Source organism: Lagopus leucura, unplaced genomic scaffold (assembly GCF_019238085.1).
Source record: "Lagopus leucura isolate 7727_CA_CO unplaced genomic scaffold, USGS_WTPT01 Super-Scaffold_100001, whole genome shotgun sequence".
Classification (NCBI taxonomy): domain Eukaryota; kingdom Metazoa; phylum Chordata; class Aves; order Galliformes; family Phasianidae; genus Lagopus; species Lagopus leucura.
In genome coordinates this window covers 71665400-71687233 of record NW_024962262.1, presented here as the reverse complement: position 1 = coordinate 71687233, position 21834 = coordinate 71665400, and the positions used below count along the sequence as shown (strand labels likewise).

The 21834-nt window shown below is 35.7% G+C and overlaps 1 protein-coding gene across 3 annotated transcripts in view; it reads right to left on the bottom strand.

The window, feature by feature from the left end:
- Nucleotides 1-21834, bottom strand: part of BRWD1 (bromodomain and WD repeat domain containing 1) — a 52189-nt gene that overhangs the window by 21475 nt on the left and 8880 nt on the right. For all 3 annotated transcript variants that reach the window (XM_042867031.1, XM_042867032.1, XM_042867033.1), the window contains exons 9-28: nt 20500-20600; nt 19701-19771; nt 18573-18673; nt 16532-16572; nt 14672-14770; nt 13167-13317; nt 12490-12624; nt 11087-11215; nt 9582-9807; nt 8945-9133; nt 7775-7958; nt 6806-6899; nt 5896-6036; nt 3918-4003; nt 2904-3099; nt 1704-1820; nt 1508-1615; nt 994-1118; nt 805-887; nt 262-373 (exon numbers count right to left, since the gene is read on the bottom strand). In XM_042867031.1, the coding sequence (XP_042722965.1) occupies nt 262-373; nt 805-887; nt 994-1118; nt 1508-1615; nt 1704-1820; nt 2904-3099; nt 3918-4003; nt 5896-6036; nt 6806-6899; nt 7775-7958; nt 8945-9133; nt 9582-9807; nt 11087-11215; nt 12490-12624; nt 13167-13317; nt 14672-14770; nt 16532-16572; nt 18573-18673; nt 19701-19771; nt 20500-20600 (2489 nt within the window). The remainder of the gene's footprint in view (nt 1-261; nt 374-804; nt 888-993; nt 1119-1507; nt 1616-1703; nt 1821-2903; nt 3100-3917; nt 4004-5895; nt 6037-6805; nt 6900-7774; nt 7959-8944; nt 9134-9581; nt 9808-11086; nt 11216-12489; nt 12625-13166; nt 13318-14671; nt 14771-16531; nt 16573-18572; nt 18674-19700; nt 19772-20499; nt 20601-21834) is intronic.

Genomic DNA, 21834 nt, shown 5'->3' with positions numbered 1-21834 from the left:
GAAGAGATTAAGCAGCAGTTGTTAGAGAAGATGACACGGTCAAAGAAGTCAAGAACTTATTTTATCATGTTATCCTTCATTAAAAAGTTGCTTAAAAATTATTACATATTCACACTGTGCTAGATTAGATACCATTCAGAAGTGGTAACACGGCCAATAAAATCATTTCAACAACTTATACGTTCTTATACCAAGAGGCTAGCTAAGTAAAAGGCAATTCACACTACTACCATTAGAAGTGTAAAATCCTTTTATACTTACTTAACACTGTAACACTGAAAGTGACTATCTGGATATTGAGGCTGATATGGTTCTTGACCCAACACTGTTCCAAACCACCATGCATCATCAATAATGGATCGGAACCTGTCAGCTAGAGGAAAAAAAATTCTGCTCGCGTATTTTACTAACAAGAGTTATTTAACTATGCTTCTTCTGTATGTCATTAACACATTTCTGATCAGCAGATTTCAGCTTACAGATCTAAAAATACTGACACTCGGATAAAAGATGAAACAATAGATTATGCCACGAAGTGCTAAATCTCTTTGCTACTTAACTATAAAGCAAGAAAAGACAACACTAGAATGCGATTTTGTGTTTTGAAGACTTATCTTTGAGCTATGGTAGACCCTCCAAAATGCTTACTAATGCTACTAGTGGTTTCATATTTCAAACAGGCAGACCAACCTTATCTAACAGAGAGCCCTCTGAAATTACAAGCAAACAGCACCTAAAGCCTCCAGTAATGATACATTTCTTATTTCAAAAGCATTCTATCAAAAATGTAGAAAATACACTTACAAGCTTGCCAGTTCCTTTGCCGTGCTTCATCATAGAACTGACGTAATATAAGGAAGTCAATCACATCTGGCATATCATGGTATCTAGATTAAGAAAAATACCCTTTCAGGTGTGTACCTTAGGGCTTTAGGAAGAAGCTTAAAGAAATACATTTTTCAGAACTTTTCAAGAAAATATAGATGCACATACTTGATGGAAAATGATTTGTCAGTATGTTTTCCGGTGGCATGATCTATAAAGGCAAGCTTGAGGCAACACAATGTGGGAGGACCAACCTCATACCTAATTCCGACAATTTTTACCAGCTCCTGATCCTACAGGGAAGAACAAACAGTTTCAGAAAGTATTCCCAACTGGACTATGCACAGAACTATTCGTTTAATAACAGTTAACTGAATTTTGTATTAAGTAAATATTATATCCACATACAAAATGACAACAATACTGAAAACATATTTGAGATTTCAGTGGAAGACAGCCTGTTAAATTTAGCAATATGAAAACAGCTATTCGCATTCAGGATTCCCACAGGAAACTTCAAAACTATTTTGGTAAGTGAACAGTTTTCCCCTCTTGTTTTCATACTAAAGCATTAAGATAAATGGCATAACCTCAAAAATTAATATTTTAAAACTAATGCAGCACAACCCATATTCACAGATTACTAGTGTTGAAACCCAGACCACGTTCAATGCAGACCTACCCTAAGCACTACTTTTCTCCAAGGCTCCTTGTGTGGATTCAGTTCATAAATGTTATTTCTTCTAACTGCTTCAATGTAAGCTTCATGTCCTTGTCGAAAATATATTACCTTAAAAAAGTAAAAATAAAACAAAAAGTGTTATAGAAATATGTAAGCAGAACTAGCATTTGAAGGAGATTGTAACAAATATTCTTACCTCATCACCCATCTGAGGAACAAAGGGAGATCTTCGAAGAGCTGTGTCTGTTATCCAAACAGGAGGATGCCAATCATACGACAGTTCTGAATTTACTGACTGTGTTGGTGTATTAGCCTGTAAATTTAACAGACGTCAAAAGCAGACATGACAGACGTATTGCTGACATGACATCAAAACAACAATCTGCAGACAAAAGCTTAGGTTATGAAAGACTAACGTGCATTTCCAAAACCTGATAGCTGAATTCCTTCAAGGCTTTCCTCAAGTTGTATCTGCAGTACTCATGCTAATCATTTTATTCCTACTTGAAGGCCTGAGTGAGCAACATAACTATTTTACAACTCTCAAGAGAATCAAAGCCTTATAGTTCAGATGGAATCCTCAGTGCCCAATAAAAAAATCTTACAAAGATGCAAGAAATCACCTGAAGATCGAAAGTTATGAGAGTGATTACAGAGTTATTTAAAGCTTTGGCTTTCTTCCCCCAAATAGTTCATGGTTATGTATAATTTCAATTTATATACTTGTCAACAAACATCCTCAATTAATTCCATTCTGGAGACAGATTAAGTTAACCCTGCTCATCAAGCTTATCATAAAAGAGAGATAAAACAAAACTCTAATATCAGAAGTGGCTGCATAATTAAATAAATCAACTACTTGTTCAATAAATATACATATTGAAAGAGTTTAAAATGATTTAGATAAATTTTTGGAATCAAGAGAGTGATAGAAAGAAAATGGCCACAAAAATTCTGGTAACTCAAAAAATAACTTAAAAATTTAAGTATATAAAAGATAATTATTTAAACACAAGAAGAAACAGTCCCCATAAATACAGTAACTATGTCTCCCGAGTTTCTCAAACAATATACTCATTAAAACCAGACTCCATTACAGGGTTTTTTGTCTATTATTCTGTACAATTATTTAATAATCATGTTTCCCCCTCTTTGACCATTTTTCTGAACACTTTTTGTTTTAAATGGAAAAAAGGATTTCATTTGGAGTGCAGACGAATCGGTACATATCTTGGACATGAAATGTTCTCAAATTTTTAAAGGAAGCCTTTACTTGGGGATAATAATATCAGTGTCCAACCGCAATAGCCACTACTTCAGGATTTTCCAGTGAAGGGGTCTAAAACCTGAAGTGAGCAATCTAGTAGAGAGTGAATAGAGTAAAGAAATTGCATACCCCCTCCTGCTTTTTCGGTCTGGGCTTTTTTCTCCTTTTTCTCCTCCTTCGCTTTGGAGGAGATGATTTCCCAGCTGACACTTCATCTTCTGAGGTACTGCAGTACCTGACAGCTTTCCGCCGAGAGGTCCGGACAGGAGGCTGCAGGTTAATCCCTGCATCAGCAATCCAGTCAGAGTACCTGCTTGAAGAATCACTGACCACGACGAGGGTGTCACAGGGAATACAAATACAGAATCGAGTTGTCAGTATTTTAAGAGTAGTATATTCTTAGACAAACACCTCCTGATATAGATTATCATGGAAAGCAGTATCATAAGAACTAAAGCTATCTTTTTTTTCCCCCCAATAATTATTTGATATTGTATGTAATTTTCTGGAAAGACGGTAATTTAAATTGTGCTTTCCAAAGAAAAGTTGTCTGGTGAATTCTAAAGTTCACAACTTTTTTGAATGAAAGCCATCCCTAACAAAACAGTTAGAAATAGAATTCAGAAAACTGAATTCTTTAAAAACAGTTCTACAAATCTCACAGGTTCAACTTGCTTTTGGATACTCATACTTTTTACTTCTGCTACTAGAGAGTTCTAGAAAGAATATTCAGAAAGTCATATTAAGATCAGTTAAAAAAAAAACATCTGTAACTTCTGTTCTAAATAAAATTATGAAGTTACTCATCAAAATTAAGATTTTGTTGTTTTCAACCAATCAATCTTAAGAGCAAGCAACTGACAGTTGCTAGGTTCTCAAAAAATGAATAAAATCTGATTTACTTTTTTTTTTTTTTTTAAAAACCAGCTAGCAGAAAAAAAATCCAACAAGCTAAAGGATTAGAAACTACATTAGGAGAGAAAAACATTTGATGACAGTAAATAACAATGCAACGCAACACTGCCATACAGTCACCAACAAACCATTATTACATATGAATCACACTAGAACTTTCCTACAACTTTAACCTGCCAAAACCACACTGAAACTCAAAAGTAAAGGCTGGGAGTTGTTTGCTTTTACCTAGAGCTAAAAGTGTTGCTTTTCCTATCACTTCTCCACTCTTCCTCCTCTTCAGATGAGCCAGAGCCCTCACTTTCTTCAGCTTCCTGAATTGAAAAATGGACAAGAGTCAAACCAAAAAGTCCTCACATTTTTATTGGTCCTAAATATAAAACATTCTCCACTCACAATCTAACCTGGATGGTTAGGAAGAAATCTGGTAGAATGGAATTTAAAGAAGTAATTTCCTGTCACTTCCTTTACTTCAACTAAGCACATTAACCTCAGGACTGCACTATTAATCACTAACTCCTAGATGTTCACTCATATTTTATTAGCCAAGTGTGGCTCTACCAGCTGTAGCCAGTCTGCACAAAGCAACACATCCTCCTACCACATGGCAACACTGTTGTCCTGGGTTTTTTTTGTGGTTTTTTTTTTTTTTTTTTAAAAACTAATTTAAGTTCACATTGCTTATCAGAATTAGGTGGCTGATCTCCATTGTGCTGAATTTCAGACTGATGATGCTGTAATTAGAGCATGTAGAACTTAGAATAAAGTCTGCCCACCTAGAACACAAAGGAAGAATTCAATGATTGCAAAAGGAACAAGTCAAGGAAAGCTATCAGGTCTTTCATCCACACACAACATAGGTATATTCAGTTACAGGAGTAGCATTTCTGAAATATTTTTCTTTTATTACTATTATTTGCAAGTTAGAATCAGGTGATTTTTCTGATTTTAGTATTAAGCGATTGCACAGTACTAATTAGGTATATATTTAAATGCAGAACTAAGAAATCCAGATATATCGAAATATATTACAAGTAATTTCCTGCTGTTAAACATCAACATTAACTTCATGTGAAGAATTGTTTTCCATAACTGCAGTGACTAAATACAATGCATTAATACGTCCCAAGCTGTATACTATCAAACAACCAAAAAAGGTTTGACTTGCACTCTCAAGTTTAATACTGCCTGAATTAGTCCAACTGATAACGTTTGTCAGTCCCTCAGAGCAAGTTTCCCCATTAAGACCAATACTTTTCACATACACAGATGAGTATTTGAACTAAACAAACAACACCCACAACGTATTTTCACATTTAACATCAAAACATATTTTCGTATGTTTTTTCTTTGTTATACTTCCATAATAAGAGATTCCAAAAATTGATTTCTGCCATAATTATGTCATTCTGCCATAAGTAATTTGCCTAATAACGTTGCAAACTGGGAAACAAAAAGCACTGAAAGCTGGATATCAGAAGTTTCACTTCAAAAATATTTAAGTTTGTGAAGCATTTACTAGACATTTGCACATAACTCACTTATTGCTGCCTGAGTGCTTGAAATTTGTCAGGTGGCAGATGCCTCCTGTCAGCTCCCTTTCTACTCTACTACCAAAGTAAGAAAAACTTGAACTTTTTATTGAACTGTTTATTATTCTTCTAGCAAGACAAGAGCCCTTTTTCAGAGAAAAATCATTGTACAGGAGCATTGTCTTAGCTCCTGAACATCTCCATTCACCATTCTCCATTAGCAGAACAGGAAACCAGTCCAACAAGTTCGACTTTGTCAGCTCCTTTCCCCTTTTGAAACTATTTCCTTGTGCGCAAAGCAAATCAACTTTTGGTGTACACACAGATTTCAAATGTTTTTGCAGAGGAACAGTTAAAGAAAACCATCACAAATCCAAATCTCAGTTTAAGTCAATCTCAGCAATATATCAGGGTTTTGCCTGTCTGTGGGTTTGATTAAGAAGATTCTCAACAAACATAGTTTAGAAATGTCTAAACTGACAGGATAAATTATCATCATTAAGGCAACAAATAATGATGTTTGAGAAGTACTACAGTTTCTGTAAGCATTACTGTTGTTACCATAAATGCTGTCCCTGGTAGAAGAGGGGTTTTGTTTTAAGAAAGAAGTTACAGTGCTATGAAACTACACTTAAGCAACTTAAATTCAAAATACTGAAATCAAGAGAACTTACCTGCTCTATCAAACCAAAGCAGTCATCTCTCTCCTCATCAGAAGAATCAAGCTGTTCAATGTTGTTCCGTGTTCGGTAATTCGGATATTTCCGTCTATGCAGTCTACGTTTAGACTGTATTATCGAAGACTCAGAGTCACTCTGAGTTATTTAGAAAGAACAAAGAGTCGTTACACAGGAATATGTCATGGCAAACATTTTTATGAGGCTCAACAGGGTATCTAAAAGTACTGACTAACGCAACACTTGAGATGGCTTACACAAATTTACAGAATCAAGAACTGAAATCCTTGCCTCCTCCCAATTATGGGAATTGTGCAGTATAGTTCTTGCCTCAAGTTGCTCATCAAGCTGTTCTGTACTATAAAACACAGTGAATTAGGCCACAACCTCACAGAACTAGCCCAATAGCTATCTTTCCTTCTTACTGACCACTTCCAAAAAACTGACAATGAAAAAAGTATTCAAAGTAGAGCAACTGTGAAAGTTTATCATACGCAAAACATTGTTATCTAAAGTAAAAAAAGCACAGAATCACAACATAGCCTATAATTCTTCAAATTTAAGATCTTGAACACTCTCACGCGCACCTCCTCAATGCTTTATCATCGGCCTGCACAACTGCCTTTCAGCTCTTAACTGCAGTAAAACCAAAATGGCCTGAACACAACCTTGTCTTTATAAATTCTACTAAATACCCTTGATGAAAAGAGGCAAAACTGAAATTAAAAAAAAATGAAATCTAGGTGTTGACAAAAAGTGGAACAAACTTTGTCCTGCAATAAGTGGAAGCTCAATCACCAGGAACCTTTGAATACCAAACCTGCAGAAACGTCTGCTTTCTTTGATTAAAGCACGACTTCTCCCAAAACTATGCAGAACACCAGTTTTCCTAGAAGTTGCTGCATACCTTTTCTGATGACTGGAATGACTTCCTTCTCTTCTCTGACTGGTAAAGATCTCTCTCTTCTTCCCCTTTCGCAATTCGGTATTTTTCCTGCTTCCTACAAGGAAGTCATGAAAGCATAATGCTTCATCTCTTTCAACGATACTGAATCAAACAATCCATTCTCTTAAAAAAAAAAAAAAATCTATGTAAAAAGCCCTAGCATCTACTTCTATTTCATTAATTCCAGACCTGTATTATTGTTCAAATGCCTACAACAGAAGTCCTCTGACCTTCAGAAAAAATAAAAAAGTTGGATATGACAAGACTTCCTCAAAAAAAAAAAAATCAGAATGTAACAAACTGCTTCAACTCTATTTTTAATTTAACGTTCTCTCCTTCGCAATCATTCTACATCCAAGTATTCAAGGCTGAAAGTCTTTCAAAAACTTCTTCAGAAACGTGGCAGTACCTATGGCTGTATCATAAAAAAAAAAATATTTACATATATTATTTCTCCTTTTCACAGATAGCACTTTTCAACGCAAGCTAATTACTTCTGCAGTGAACAATTTCTGTTGTTCTGAAGTTTACAGTACAAATCTTGCTGTGGATGTATCAAGAGTTCTGTTTGCTTCTTGTCTTAACACATTGCCCTCCCATAGTCTCATAGAAGCATAATTTCTCCAAACTCTTTCACATATGGAAACTTTACCTGCACCTCCCTTTCTTTTGGAAAAAGCAAGAATCTTAGATATTTGTCTTTTAAGAGAACTCAAAGTACTGAAATAAAATACGGGAGAATCATTCTTATTAAACTAATTTTCCATTCATCTCATTGAATGGAGTTTACAATTAAAAGCCTGAAGCACAGCTGTCCATTCAATTATTTCAATTCATACCACAACCTATTTTAGATAGCAGTACTCGATTTAGAAGAGAATGATGCATTCTCTCTAGTTTTATCTGCAGCCAAGTCAGCTGTTTCCAGACCTGAGTAAGCTTGGTGGTATTTCTGGGACAACAACTCTTCGTCTCCAGGCCTGAAGGTCTCGCTCTGTAGCCATCTGACTTCGGGGAGCATTCTGGTGCATTTGCCGCACACCTTCAACTTGCCCACTACGGCGCAGACCGATATTGGGAGGAGACTGGATGTCTAAACTCGGTCTTCTAAATACTAAAATATACAAATAAAAGCATTTATTTTGGACTACAGAGAATTAAAATCTTGTTTTTCCTCACTAGAGATAAGAAAAATCCTAACACTTTCCCTATTTTTATTTTTTATTTTTTTATCTCCGTGATTATATGTAGAAATCTAGGGATCATTTTCAGGAATTTGTCTGGTAGAAAATACAGTGATAAAACACATGCTTTTTAAATGGTCATTTATACTATTACTTTAATACAGTGAAAACAAGTATAACGTTAACAGATGTTTTTTTCTGAACAACTTCAGGCAGTTCTGAGGTTCTGAAAAGCAGTTTCCCTGGAACTGACTGCATATAATTGAAACTACAGGTCATGTGTTGTAAGAGAGCCCACTTTAAATCTACAAAGATGGAAGAAGGGATTCCAGTGCGGTAAAATGGTCATCCTGAAAACCTTACAGAAGAATTAGTGTAGATCCTGTAAACATTATATATTGCTAAAAACACAGCACTCTACAATAAATACAGTTAACTCTCTTGAACAGTGGTGAAAGGCTTTGTGTTGTTATTTAATCACAGGAAAAACAATGCTTTAGTGAAGAAAAGAAAACCTTAACCAGGCAGAATTACACAAAGGGAAGTTTAGCCCCAAAACAATATCCAACTGGAAGGGATCATTAAAGATCAAGTTCAACTGCCTGACTCTTCAGGAGAAACCAAAAGTTGAAGTATGCAACTGAGGGCATCATCCAAATGATTCTTGAACATTCACAGGCGTGAGTCATCAACTACCTTGGTAGGAAGCCCATCCCTGTGTTTGATCACCTTCACAGTAAAGAAATTTTTCCTGTTGCTCACTGTGAACCTCTCCCCCCTCCTACCCCAATCAAGCTCTGTTTGTTTGAATGTGCATCCTTACAGCAGTGACCCCAAAGAGCCTTCCACCTCCCTCTCCACTTCTACACTTCACAGAGATGCAGTGAGGCTGCATCCTCAGCCTCTAAATACTAACCTCTTCTAGGTGTTCCTTCTCCATTCTGTAGACCACTTGAAGCAGGTTCTTGATCTGCTGCTGCGTTTCTTTGATCTTGTTGTAGTTGTAATTGTCTAATCATACCATCAAGAATGCTGGGCTCCATACCTTGTTCATCCTGATCAACTGTCTGCTGGCCTATAACTTGTTCAACCACTTCTCCATCACCTGCAAGTGTGAAAGAATGACAAACATGAATGGGATAATTAACTTAATATAGCAAGTGATTTAATCTCTTTGTTCACATCACAGAAAGACATGCTGTTGTTGTAGTCAGTTGCAGAACGACACTGGAATTATTCAAGTTACCTACTCCAAGCGAGACATTTATGGAGTCTGAAACTGAAGCACAGTTAATGTATGTTAGATCCATACAAAAAAAAAAAAAGACATCCATTTGAGTCACCAAATTTGCTTTTTTTTTTTTTTTTGAAGTAGTATTCACTGCGGGACACTTCAGCATCCTTGAAGAACACAAATACACATGATAGTTGCTAGCATGCAAGAAAACCATATCAATTTTATATCACCTATGTCATATCTACTCTGTCTCAAATCAGAATTACTACAGCACAGATAAATTCTGGATACAGATTTTTAGCAAGACCATTCTTACTTGTTGCTACATATCCAAGTTGAGGAATCAAGTGCTCATCTGCAGAATTCTCTCTTCCTGGAACCAATCTTTGATATTTTGTTGGATGAGGGTTTCCATCCACATCTACTAAGAAGGGAGGCGGCATGAGATGAGGAGCCTGTTGAGTCTGCTCATCCAGGACGTAATTGTTGGAGTCTCGAATAAGGGGTCGGTAGTCAGTGTGGAAGAACATCTGATCAGGAATCTAGAAGCAAATGAAAGTTTTGTTGTAAATTTTGAAGGAAAAAAAAAATGGAAATCTGCCAGAAAACACAAAAGAACAAGCAATACTAATTGAAATATTCCAAAACCACCTTAAAAGGTGAAAGAAAAGGCAAGTTCCCAATGAGAAGAGTTATGTACAACTACTATAACCAGTACATGTTGCAGTACTTCCATTTTTAAGATCATTTTTCCAAGCAACAAAAACAAATATAGAAAACAATGTTGTTGTTCTACACTTAACATTCAAAATGTTTTCCATCCCATTTTTTTTTCCCCACACAACTAAGAAAAGCTTCCTTGGTTTCCATGCAAGGAAATCATTGTCCCAAATTCAACCTTAGTTCTCAAAGAAGTTCTTCCTTAATCATGGAGTATCCACCTGAAAATTTTTCTATAACTTGAACAGTCCTTTAAGTCCACACAGCTGAAGTAATAGATAGACAGGTAATTGTGTAATAGTCAGAATCTTTGTTCCCAGCAATGATAAGCAAGATGAACAGAATTAAGTTTCAATTCCAGTTAAGAATGTACAGCAGGAAAAAAAAAAACCTTTGAAGTGACAAGCATGGAATTACCATTACAACTTTTAAAAAAAAATGGAGGGAGAACTGAAGAAAAGCATTTTTGAGAGCTATTTCAAGAAAACAGAAACACATGTGTTTATCAAAACAAAAAAGGGATTGGCTGATGCATTAAAAATTTGGAACACTGAATCCCATACACACTTTTTCTAACATTTCACAGTCAGCAGCGTTGGCTGCTCATTTACTTGTGCTTATTTTAAACAATCTACTATACTGAAGTTGGATTTGAATAACTCAAGGTCTAAAGAATCGCAAGTTCTGATAATGAAAATAAACCAGCAAATTATCCTTAACATGAACATTCAGCTTTTTGTTCATTTGGTAGTAGCACAATAAACTTGGTGATAGATTCCAACCTTCAAATATTAACCTATTTTGAGAATTTAGAAATAAAAAGTAATATGGGCTCAAACAATTAACATGTAAATGAAGTGGCTGGAAGACACTTGTTTCAGAAAAGTACTACTAGCTACTTCCCAGAGGGGAAGTTATGATGCTGGCTGTTTCTGCCATGCCAGGACTGTACGTAGGAGAACTCACAGACATCAAGAAACACATTATGCTTACATCCCCTATACATACAAAACTCTTGTTACTTTCTATGTTTCAGGAATTGGCATATCTAATCTAATTTTAGTTAGAAGCTTAACTAAACAGTTCTAATAAAAAACTCACCTTTTCATAAGGCTTGCTACAGCCAAAACCAAATATCAACAGATGCCCATGAGAGTCTGTACATGCAAAATGCTGCCCATCTGGTGAAAATTTGCAGTCAAAAACAGCACCGTGTCCTTGGCCTTCAATCTACATTGAGGGAAAGAAACTCGAGAGTATTTTATCAAACTTTTAGAGCAAAAATAAAAAATCAATTGTTCTATCAAAAGCAGTCCTGCATCTCTTTAAATACCTCCAATAAAGCAATGAACGATCCCCAGTCACTTCAGTTTGTATCATTTCCCTTGACATTTTAACTTAACTCCTAAATCCTATAATTTCAAAAGACACAATAAAGAATATGGAAACATACTCAAATAAAAAACCAACCAACCAAAAAAACAAGGAACAAAAAATTTTGAGGCTTTTTAGCTATCAGTATATTACTGAAGGTTAAATTCTAGCTACTAAATACTTATTGTTAAGCCACTTCTAGAAAGCCATGAAACTTTAAACCTAAAGTAAAAAATCCCTTCTCTATTGACTGTAACACAAATAAATTAAAAAACAAAACAAAACAAAACACTGCATCATGTTGAAGCCTCAGAGACAATAACCTATCTGGAAGAGTTAATTGTAAACTGGCCAACAGCGAATGTCAAAGGAGAATGTCAGTACAGCTGAGAATAGAAATACTTGTCTGTGTGATTCCTGAAGTGATAGATCTTTCAGACTTTTCAGCAGAGCCTACCTCATCTAAATTAACAACAGATCCTAAGAATGAGGTGAAAAAAGGTCCCTTGGAACAAGGAGTGGAAGAGCCCTGGTGTTAACTATTTGAAGCAGCCTCAAATTGAGAAGTACCAATAAACAAGTCAAGCCAAAAAGAGATCAGACCTTGATTATGATGAAAGTGGCATCTTGCTTTGCTCCCCCATTTCTCACATGTCTCTACAAATCCTCACAATTCATCCTCCTTGTCTCATAAGCTTACACCCTGACCTAAATCAACTCAAAAGCTCTGGAGAACTGTACTAGTGCAAGGAAGCAGCTAATGCTCTTCTAGAAGGTTGGTGACCTGATTATGCTTAGTAAAGGATCCACTGAGAGACATCTGATTCAAGGAAGTGGTTGGACAGCTGGAAGCAAGGAGTTACCCTGCTCCTTGTTCTGACACATAAAGCCATAACCTCACTATTAGTTACACTGCACCCATACTTACAAACCAAGAAATTCAAAGGTAAGAGTTCTAGAAACAAACTGAACTCAATTTCTGCCTTAAAAGAAAAAAAAAAAAAAGAAATAGCAGCAGGTATACACGTAGAATGTTGATGATGGTTCTTTAAGATAGTACCTGAACATACTACTGTGAGATGAGAAAAAGTGGAATTAAAAAAAAAAAAAAAACAACAAAAAACTCTTACCATGTTGAAATAATGCTTTGTTTTTGTGCCCTTTGTAATGTCCCATATGAAGATGTTGCCATCATGACCAGCAGACAGCATTATCCTGGAATCAAAAGGATGGGTCTCCAAGACAAATACTTCATCTGCATGCCCCTAAAATTCAAAATTGCAAGTCACATGCAAACAGAAGGATAAAATCCAAATCAACAGGATATCTACAGTAGACCTTAAAGAACTGCAACACTCTCTTCTCCCCATACAACGACTTTTTAAAATGAAATCTCTACAAGCTGCATCCAAAAGCACATCAACTTTTAGAACTTCCACAGCACATGTATCTGGATTGCTATCTCCGCAACTAGAGTGGAGGTAGAGGAAGTAGGGCAAAAATGCCTGTGATGCAGAAACATTTGAAATTTAATCATTTCCTAGATGCAAACAAGAACTCAGGAAATATGGAGCTTCTGGCAAATTAACGTGAGCTATTAAGAACTATTAAACAGACAAGTTGGTTCAAAAGCAGGAGGGAGTAGTTTTAGTTAAAAAAAAATCCAAGAAATGCTACACTTGTGATTAATGCAGAACATTGAAGACAATCAGACCTAACGATGAACTCAGCATGTACATGCCACTCTAAATATAGAAAGACTTACTGAAGATCTACGTCAAAAAAGCATGGAAAAACAACTACATACCACCAAATCATGAAGCAATTGCCCTGTAGATGAATTCCAAACTTTGAGCAGATGATTATTTACAGCCGTAACAACATAGTGGTCATTTTGGTTCCAAGCAATCATCGTTACTTTAGGCCTCATAAATTTGTCTTCTTCTGAACACATGTCACTATTTAAAGTTATAAAGGTAGAAGTTATTTTTAACTAGCTTTCCAGTGTTAATATTTAGATAACAGAAGGAACATTAGTAATTAATTTTGTATTGACACTTTTGTCCATAAGCTTTTTTTATCTTTTACCTGTGTGACCTGGTGTAGGGAACCTGCTTTGGCAGGGGGGTTGCACTCGATCTCTGCAGGTCCCTTCCAACCCCTACAATTCTGTGATTCTGTGATCTTTTTAAAACGATAAAGTATAAAGCAAATCTGACCATTCATGGGTTTGAATGATTTGTATTTCTACAAATGCACACAGATGCATTTGAAGAAGAGTAACTCAGAGGAAAAGAACAAAATTCAATTAAGAATGAAATTCTTAGAACTAATCCTAAAACAAACAGCTTGATGCTCAGATAGACCATTTTTTTCCCTTGTTTCTCTTTTGTCAAACTGCATTTCTAAGATTCTACAAGATCCCTCTCAGTATCCTTCATTAACTAAAGGAATGGCTTTCTTTCAAACATTAACATGGTATTATTCATAATCTGCATCAGCTAGTCTAAAGACTCCCTCAATCATACATAAATATAACGATGTCTGTTATCCCAGAAAGATAGATGTCCCAGTCGTATTTCAAGCATTAGTCATTACTTCTACCAAAAAACACTTTTTTTTTTTTGCATCACAGAGAACTTGCCATTACCTAGTATACTTAACATGAGTTTGGGTTCTTTTCATTTTCTCCTATCTAATCGCCTTCAAATTAGTCTTTACGCAGGTGTTTAAACATTTTGTAGTACTGTAAATCATCTACTCATCAGGTTTATTCAGTACAGTGCAATATCCTGATCATCATCTGTAATAATGCAATTTAAACTTTGTGCAATAAACATACTTCATTAATATACTTTTCTAAAAGTGAAGACAGTCAATGGAAACATCCAGCAAAATCAGAACTTGATGAACTTCATCTACTATCTTTCATCATCTCTTGTGGAAAAAGCTTATTATCCATCTTATTTTCACTAATATAAGGAGTTCTTCCTGTAACACCACGTCAGGACTCAGACCAGCTATAGAAGTCTACTGATTTTCTGTTAACTTAATAAAAATAGACCTGCAATTAATTTGATAAAGAATACATTTGAAAGCTATGCATCTGAATTTATTTATTTACCTGTTTTTGAAAGACAGTAATTTAACAAGTTGTTACATCACTGGAGGACTCATAGCACCCTTCAAACAACAACACACCATCTGATCATAACATTGTTAAGGCTTCTTCTAAATCCAAACAGCACTTGATGAGCTCCTGGCGCTTTCTGATTTCATGGAACAGATGAAAAAAGGGAATACTTCACCTACCCTGGTAATCGATCGGACATATCCAACAGAATACTCCTCCATTCAGCGTCTTCAAAGCGCCAGATTCGTGCTGTCCCATCTCTGCTGCCACTTATGAACCTTAAAGAAGTTTTAAAGGATGATTAGAAGAATTTGTTTTAAAGTATTTTCAGAGGGAAAAAACACCACAACTCAGACTACCACCATGAAACACTGATAAAAACATTATTGTCAATTTACAAGTAAGAGTTTTCCAGTGAACTGTTATTAGTTCTCTTTCCAGAAGAAAAGAATCTTTCCAAACCAGAGCTGAACAAAGTTGTCAGAACATGCAGAACAGTATCAATTTTTCCAAGTTAAATTCACAACTATCCTCAACTCCTTCTCCATTACAGTTCTATAAATATCTATTTTAAGTAACGTATTCTGAAACTGCGAAGTATCAGATACTGACACAGAAGCAAGGACAGATCAGCATAGCAAAACCACCCACAACTGTGCACAAAGGAAAACACTGCTAGTAGTTTCGTTTGAGATACTGAGGTATAAACCACAGCAGTTCGGGCTTATACTTCACAAACAACTGTGCTATTAATAGAGAACAGTAATTTTTGAAGAGAGGAACTAAAAAGCAATCAGACATTTTAACAATCTCCCTAGTCCATGAATCACAACACTGATGAAGACAGCTGACACAACTCCCACAGAAAAAGTTGTGTACTGGGTATATCATGTATATACTCTAATTAGAAATGATTCATATTAGTAATAATTATGAATTCTAGACATGTTCCAAAGAAATTGTCATCAAGCAAAAGAGCACTAGTGAGATTGTTTGCTTTTTTAGATTTGTTTTACTTATGGGACTTTTGGCTTTTCTTTCTTTAAACAGTGCCTACAAAGGTAACCCATAGAAGCATCAAGTGTGATAGACCAGTGCAAAACAGTAAGTGCCAAAGATGTGTACAATTACAGAAAAATACACACAAAAGGAAGACAATTACAAGTTCTAAGCTAACTACTAGGGTCCTCATTCATAGTTCCCTGTCTTACTAAGAGAGAAAGGACCAACAAAAATTTAGCACTAAGTTATGGTTGCATATTGAAGCCTGCCTTGAAAGCTAAAATCCGTATTTTCATTTCAATAGAAATTCTCATTTTCTTAAGAACAAATTTTTTACTGTGATGGTGGTGAGACACTGGAACAGGTTGCCCAGTGAGGTTGTGGGTGTCCCCTCCCTGAAAGCACTCAAGGCCAGGCTGGATGAGGCTTTGAGCAACCTGGTCTAGAAGGAGGTGTCCCTAACTATAGCAGGGGGCTGGAACTAGATGATCTTAAAGGTCCTTTCCAACCCAAATCATTCTATGATTTCTGATGGGAAAAGGATGAGAAATTAATTTAGGTGCCACACTGTATTTGAAGTTTGGTTTACATTTTATAAATGGAATTTAAGCAACACTTTCTACTCCCAAAATCAGCTGTAAAGTATTAAATCAATTTCTTTTAAAAATAACAGATTAGAAAAAAAATGAGTAGGACTAAAACTTCTTTTTTAGACCATCCGCACATTTTTCTGTTTCCCACTTTGATCAAATATTTGCTTAAAATGTGAGGGAAAGAAAAGGAAGAAGCCAGAAACACTTATTAAATACATTTTAAAAAGGGTAAAATTCCTCCAAGTAAATACAAATTCAGCTAGTCCAAAGTCTGATAGAAGTTTGAGGCACACAGCTGCAACTTAGCTATTCTCTCCTAGGTTAGCCCATTAGACCTTTCAGTTTAAGGTACTAAGATCTCAATAGAAACCTGCATGCAGAAAATACATTCCTAACTCCAAAGTAACATACTGTTTGGTTACATCTGAGAACCTTTCAACATACCTATCACCACTGTTGGAAAACTGAATGCTGTCAACTTTGTCCTGCAAGAAAAAACAAAAAATTGTCAGAAATTATATTTTAAAAAAATGAAATACAGTTTTGACAGATCTATGAAAATCTGAAACAATGAAAAAGTATATTTTATAACTCTGCAGACACTCAAGTCTGATAGAGAATTACCAGAACTCAGTAAGCACTAATGCTACATCTAAAACACAAGCTTTACAGAAACGTTTCAAATAAACGTGAAGCATAGACAAATGAAATAACTGTCCATTAATAACTTGGCAGCCAATGAACTTGAATACATACCCCAGTATCGTAAGCCAATCACAATCCAGAGAATTCTGTTTCTCCCACTCACACATTCCTTAAAAATTATAGTCTAATATTATATTTCTTTAGTCTAATATTATATTTCTTTATTAGAATAAAAGCAACAGAAAAAGCAGATACTACACTCAACTTAGTTTATCTAGCATAGCTGAAAGTCTTCTCCACTGACAGAATACACATTCATCAAGTCTCATCACTATAACATAAATGGTTAAGCTTGGATTCAGCATTAGGGCAATCATATTAAAACAAAATAAGAAAGATGAGTATTTGAAAAGCTCCCTTTTAAAGAGCTTTAAGAAATCAATTAAATATGATTTTCTGTATTAAACTGAGGGGGGAGGGGGGGGAAGACAGCTGTCCTCTCGCACTTTGTGAGCGCCTATCACAAAGCTCATCTGAACAACACAAAGCTCCAAGTACTTTAAAAACTTGGATTAAAAATATACCTGGCAGAAAAGCTGCCTTCCCATATACAACACAGAATCATCTTACCAAGCTATACTGGCCTATGAGCAGAACCATCCAAACAGGTGTAAATTATGCTATCCTGCAACCTAAAAACCCTACAAATGCTTTGAGTTTTCATTTGGAAATACCAACATCACTGTTTGGTGTGAAATTTTGGAAGAGGTTTAATAGTGGAATTCTAAATTTATAGCTCAAAATATGCTTAAGTTCTTGCTGTTTGTCTACTCCACAGAAGACACACAGTGAGATTCACTGTGTTAAAAGAGTTATTATTAAGATCAGGGTTTAACAGATGCCTTTAAAAACAAACAGAAAAACTAACACTATTACATACATACCTCACATCTTCCTTACTGGTATAGATTTCTGTACTGGTAAGATTTCTGTATCCTATACTTGTGACCTTTCCCAACCAACACCTACAGCATCTTGGTACTCCATAGTACCTCTCAAGGAAATATTGTATAGCATCTAATGTTCAGGAAGAATATACTGCCTTCCTTAAGTTCTTCAATGCTTTTGAATATACTGGGCAAAGAGCTGGAACACCACGTGAAGTGTTCCATCAAAGTGGAACAAGATTAAAATACATGAACAGGGATAGTTGTAAGAAACAAAGCCTCCAAGTTATGGAAAAAAAAAACCAAGTGTTAAATGCAAGGGGTCAAGTCGTATTCCTAGGAAGATTCACCGTACTGAATTCATAAAATGATACATTAAAATTGCTCATTAAAGATTTGAGTATGAAGCACTGACAACAGACAACAAAAAAATCACTTAAACATCATCATGTGAACGTAAGCCAAGTTTCCCTTAGACTCTTTAGAAGGCAGATTCCACTGGACCATGCTGCAAAAATCAAAGACATAAGGGTTCTGGAAAACCCTGGGAACTCAGTCCCCGTTTAAAGATTTAACACAGAACATGTCAAATCACAGCTACCTAGGTAATTAAATCAATGTTCTCAGCAATACGACTTCCTGAATGCAACATATAATATGTGGCTATGCAAACTTGCATTGTAAAGGGAAGCAATTGAGTAAACCACATGCTTTAAAACTAGAGATACCTGCCACCCCTTAAAACAGTTCAGTCACATAAGATGGCTGGTTGAAATTCTGTATAAATTCTACAAATAAATTCAGTGCAAACATTGCCACAAATCCACTCACAACATTAACTTGCAACTTCAACAGTGCTTTAAACAACTAATTAGTAGATTTAAAAATCTTACAGCATGACTCTCCAATTCAGCTATTCTCTCAGGAGTTTCAGAGCCAAAATAATACATCCTTATAACGTGGTCAGTACTGCCAGTGGCTAAAAACATACCACCTGCAAAAAAATACAAATAATTTTTAAAAAAATCAAGCAGTACTTTCTTACACAGTAGATTAATTAAAACATCACACTTCTCAGATGTTTAGTTTAAAAAACTAAGAATTCCCACTGATGTGTGTGTGGAAAGGAATCCCTACCTTACCTCAGAAAGACTTCCCAGCCATGGTAAAAACAGGCAAGTCATATTTGATGTTACAAACGTTTTCAAATATGTAACTAGGAGAATGCTTAGCACCAAACACTACTGCTTGTGCACACAGGTGTCCATTTAGACAGGAAATCTGGCTAACCATAGTCAGAATCATCTAGGTGACTGTTATATTGTAGCACGTGCGCCCTGTCTGCCATCAATATCATTTCATAACTCGGTGCCAGTATGGATAGACCAGCATAACAGAGCAGTGCTTAGCAGTGATGATGGCAATACAATGATCTGCTTCTTGGCTCCAGGAAATGTGGCCTGAAGTTTATTTAAAACAAACAAACAAAAAAAAAAAAAAAAGCAGGAGCTAATATGCCAGACTTTGAGATGTACTTTATTTGTTCCCAACTTTCTTCTGATGTTTATGCTGTCTGGTACCAGCAAGCTTTCCCACAAAATTCACCCGCATGATTAGAATAGAGGATGACTATGAGTCAAGACAAGCACGTTTGTAGATAAATTTATGGATTCTTAAGTAAGAAGGGATTTTTCTGACAATTTCTGCATACGATTGGCACAGAATGAGAAGCACCTATTATTGGCAGTAAGCCCTGCTGTTGCCTGTGGTATCTTAGACAACAGTAACTTTCCAAAACAGTGGCAGTATGCTAAGGGGTTAAACGACTACAAAAAATCTGATCAAGACAAAGACTAAAGGAGCATCAGGTGATTTTTCCATTAGCAAACTACTGCAGATAAATGGGAGTTACTTATTATACAGTGGCTGTTTTATTTTTAAAGCTGTCACAACAAAAGAATTATAAATATGGTCATGCAGAAAGAAATCACAGTGCTAAATTCAATCTATACATGCCTTACCTACACTGAATGAAGAACAAAGCATCTGAACTCCTGGTCTAGGTTTCTCTGTAAATTTCACTGGCCGATTGCTTAAAAAGAAAAATGGCTTAAACAGGACACGTCACAAAAAAAACTTCAGCTTTTACCATCACTTCAAAACATAAGCATATGTTTCTTTGAACACCTACATAATAGGTACTTACATGCATACAGTAACATCTGTACATCTCATGCAGGAGGATAAACAATATGGTTTACTTCTCCAGATTACTGTATGTACATGCACTAAAATAGTATTTGAACCCCACACAACCAGTAGTTCACAAGTTTCAGCAAAATCTTAAGCACGACAAGCCAAGGAGCGTGCATCCACTCCACATGGCATCCACAAAGTACTGAATTCGTGTTCACAAACTAGAAACCACTAGTGGTACATGACAGAAGGCCCATCAGATATCGTTACTGCAGAATGTAAATTCATGAAATTTTTACAGAAGTAGACACAAGTTTTGCAATTGTACACAAAGTGATTGGTTCCCTGTTCTGCAAGTCACGAACACACTCTTCCAGTTAACATGGACAAAATTTTAAACAAAGTAGCTATTAAGAGCCACATTAAGGAGAAAATACAGAAAACTGGATTAATTTCCCAGGACAACAGAAGAACAAATTTGTAAAGAGCATAATTAGTGCTTTTAAATATTTATACAAAGTTTTTAGATAATTAAGCCAATATGTGCTTGCCAACGCCGTCACTGTATTTTCATCAAGCAGAACACAGCATAGCAAGAGTCCATCAGCATCCCCAGTTACATACCTGAACTTCATGGAATCTGTATCCCACTGCCAAAAGCAAACGTTTCCATCTGCACCAGTAGAGACCATGTATCGCATGGAGCCTTTCACCATTGGACTAAACTACAAGGGGGGGAAAAAAAAAAAAGAGGTCAGAAACATACTAATAAAGATATTTAGATTTATGAACTTGTAAAAATGCTCGTGTAAAAAACTAATACAAGATTTAAAGCAAAACTGCTAAAGGGGCTGCTGAAAATGCTTCAAAAGTAACACCTCCTTTACTCTAAGGAGGTGTACTTTACTCTAAGATAAGACTGTTGTAGCTTTCAATTACTGCATTGTATTACAAGTCATTCACTGCTTTGCTTTGGTACCCATTAAAAATTTTGTCAGTGAATGAAGGAACTAGCAGACAGAGCACTAAAAAAAAAAAAATGAAATGAATTTTCACTAGATTAGCAATTCTATAATTCTATACTTCAAAAGAGTACATGTTAAAAGACAGAGTACATGTAAACCAACATCACATACAACTTTATAGGAACTCCTCGTATATGCTTCTTTAGGACAGTTTTTCTTGCTACACACAGAGATTACCTCTCAAAAAAAATTCAGGTGACAAGTTGATAAAATCATTAATCAATTACTACTACCATCAGCATTGGAATCAGCCATAAAAAGCTTACACTTCAATTATTCTTACTAAGAACTGTTAAGCAAAAAGATGCAGCATACTACAGTGAGCACCTGGAATACATTTCTTGCCAGAAAGTAAATAAATACCAAAGAAATCGCATATATTAAGTCTACAGTTGAAGGCAGCATCCTATCACTTCTCACAACAGCCCAGTACTCTCCTCATTACAACCTCCTGTCAGGTGTTTGCAGAGAGCAATGAGCTCTCCCCTCCACCTCCTCTTCTCCACATAGAACAGCCTCAGTTCCCTTTTTCCTTGTAACACCTGTTTTAAAGTGTTTTCTAACATCTTATACTAAGTACCTTCAAACATTTAAGATAGCACAGTTTTAAGATTAAGAAAGATACCCATATCACAGAAGCTGTAAGAATCACATACTGCATCAGAATAGCCACACACAGAAGCCCACATATCCCACCTCCCACAGTAACAGACAAGAGGAAGGCACAGCATCACCCAGAAATCCTCTCCAGTTCCAGCAACTCAAACATTACAGGCAGTGTGCCTGGCAATTGCCCAGAAACAGCTTTCTCAAGAAAAATACTTCAATACATTGCTTTTACATGTTTTTTTTAACATCAGTGCAGTTTTTACGAGTCATAAAGGTTAAATTTGGTACTTTTTTTTAATTATTTATTTCATTCATTATGTGAAGA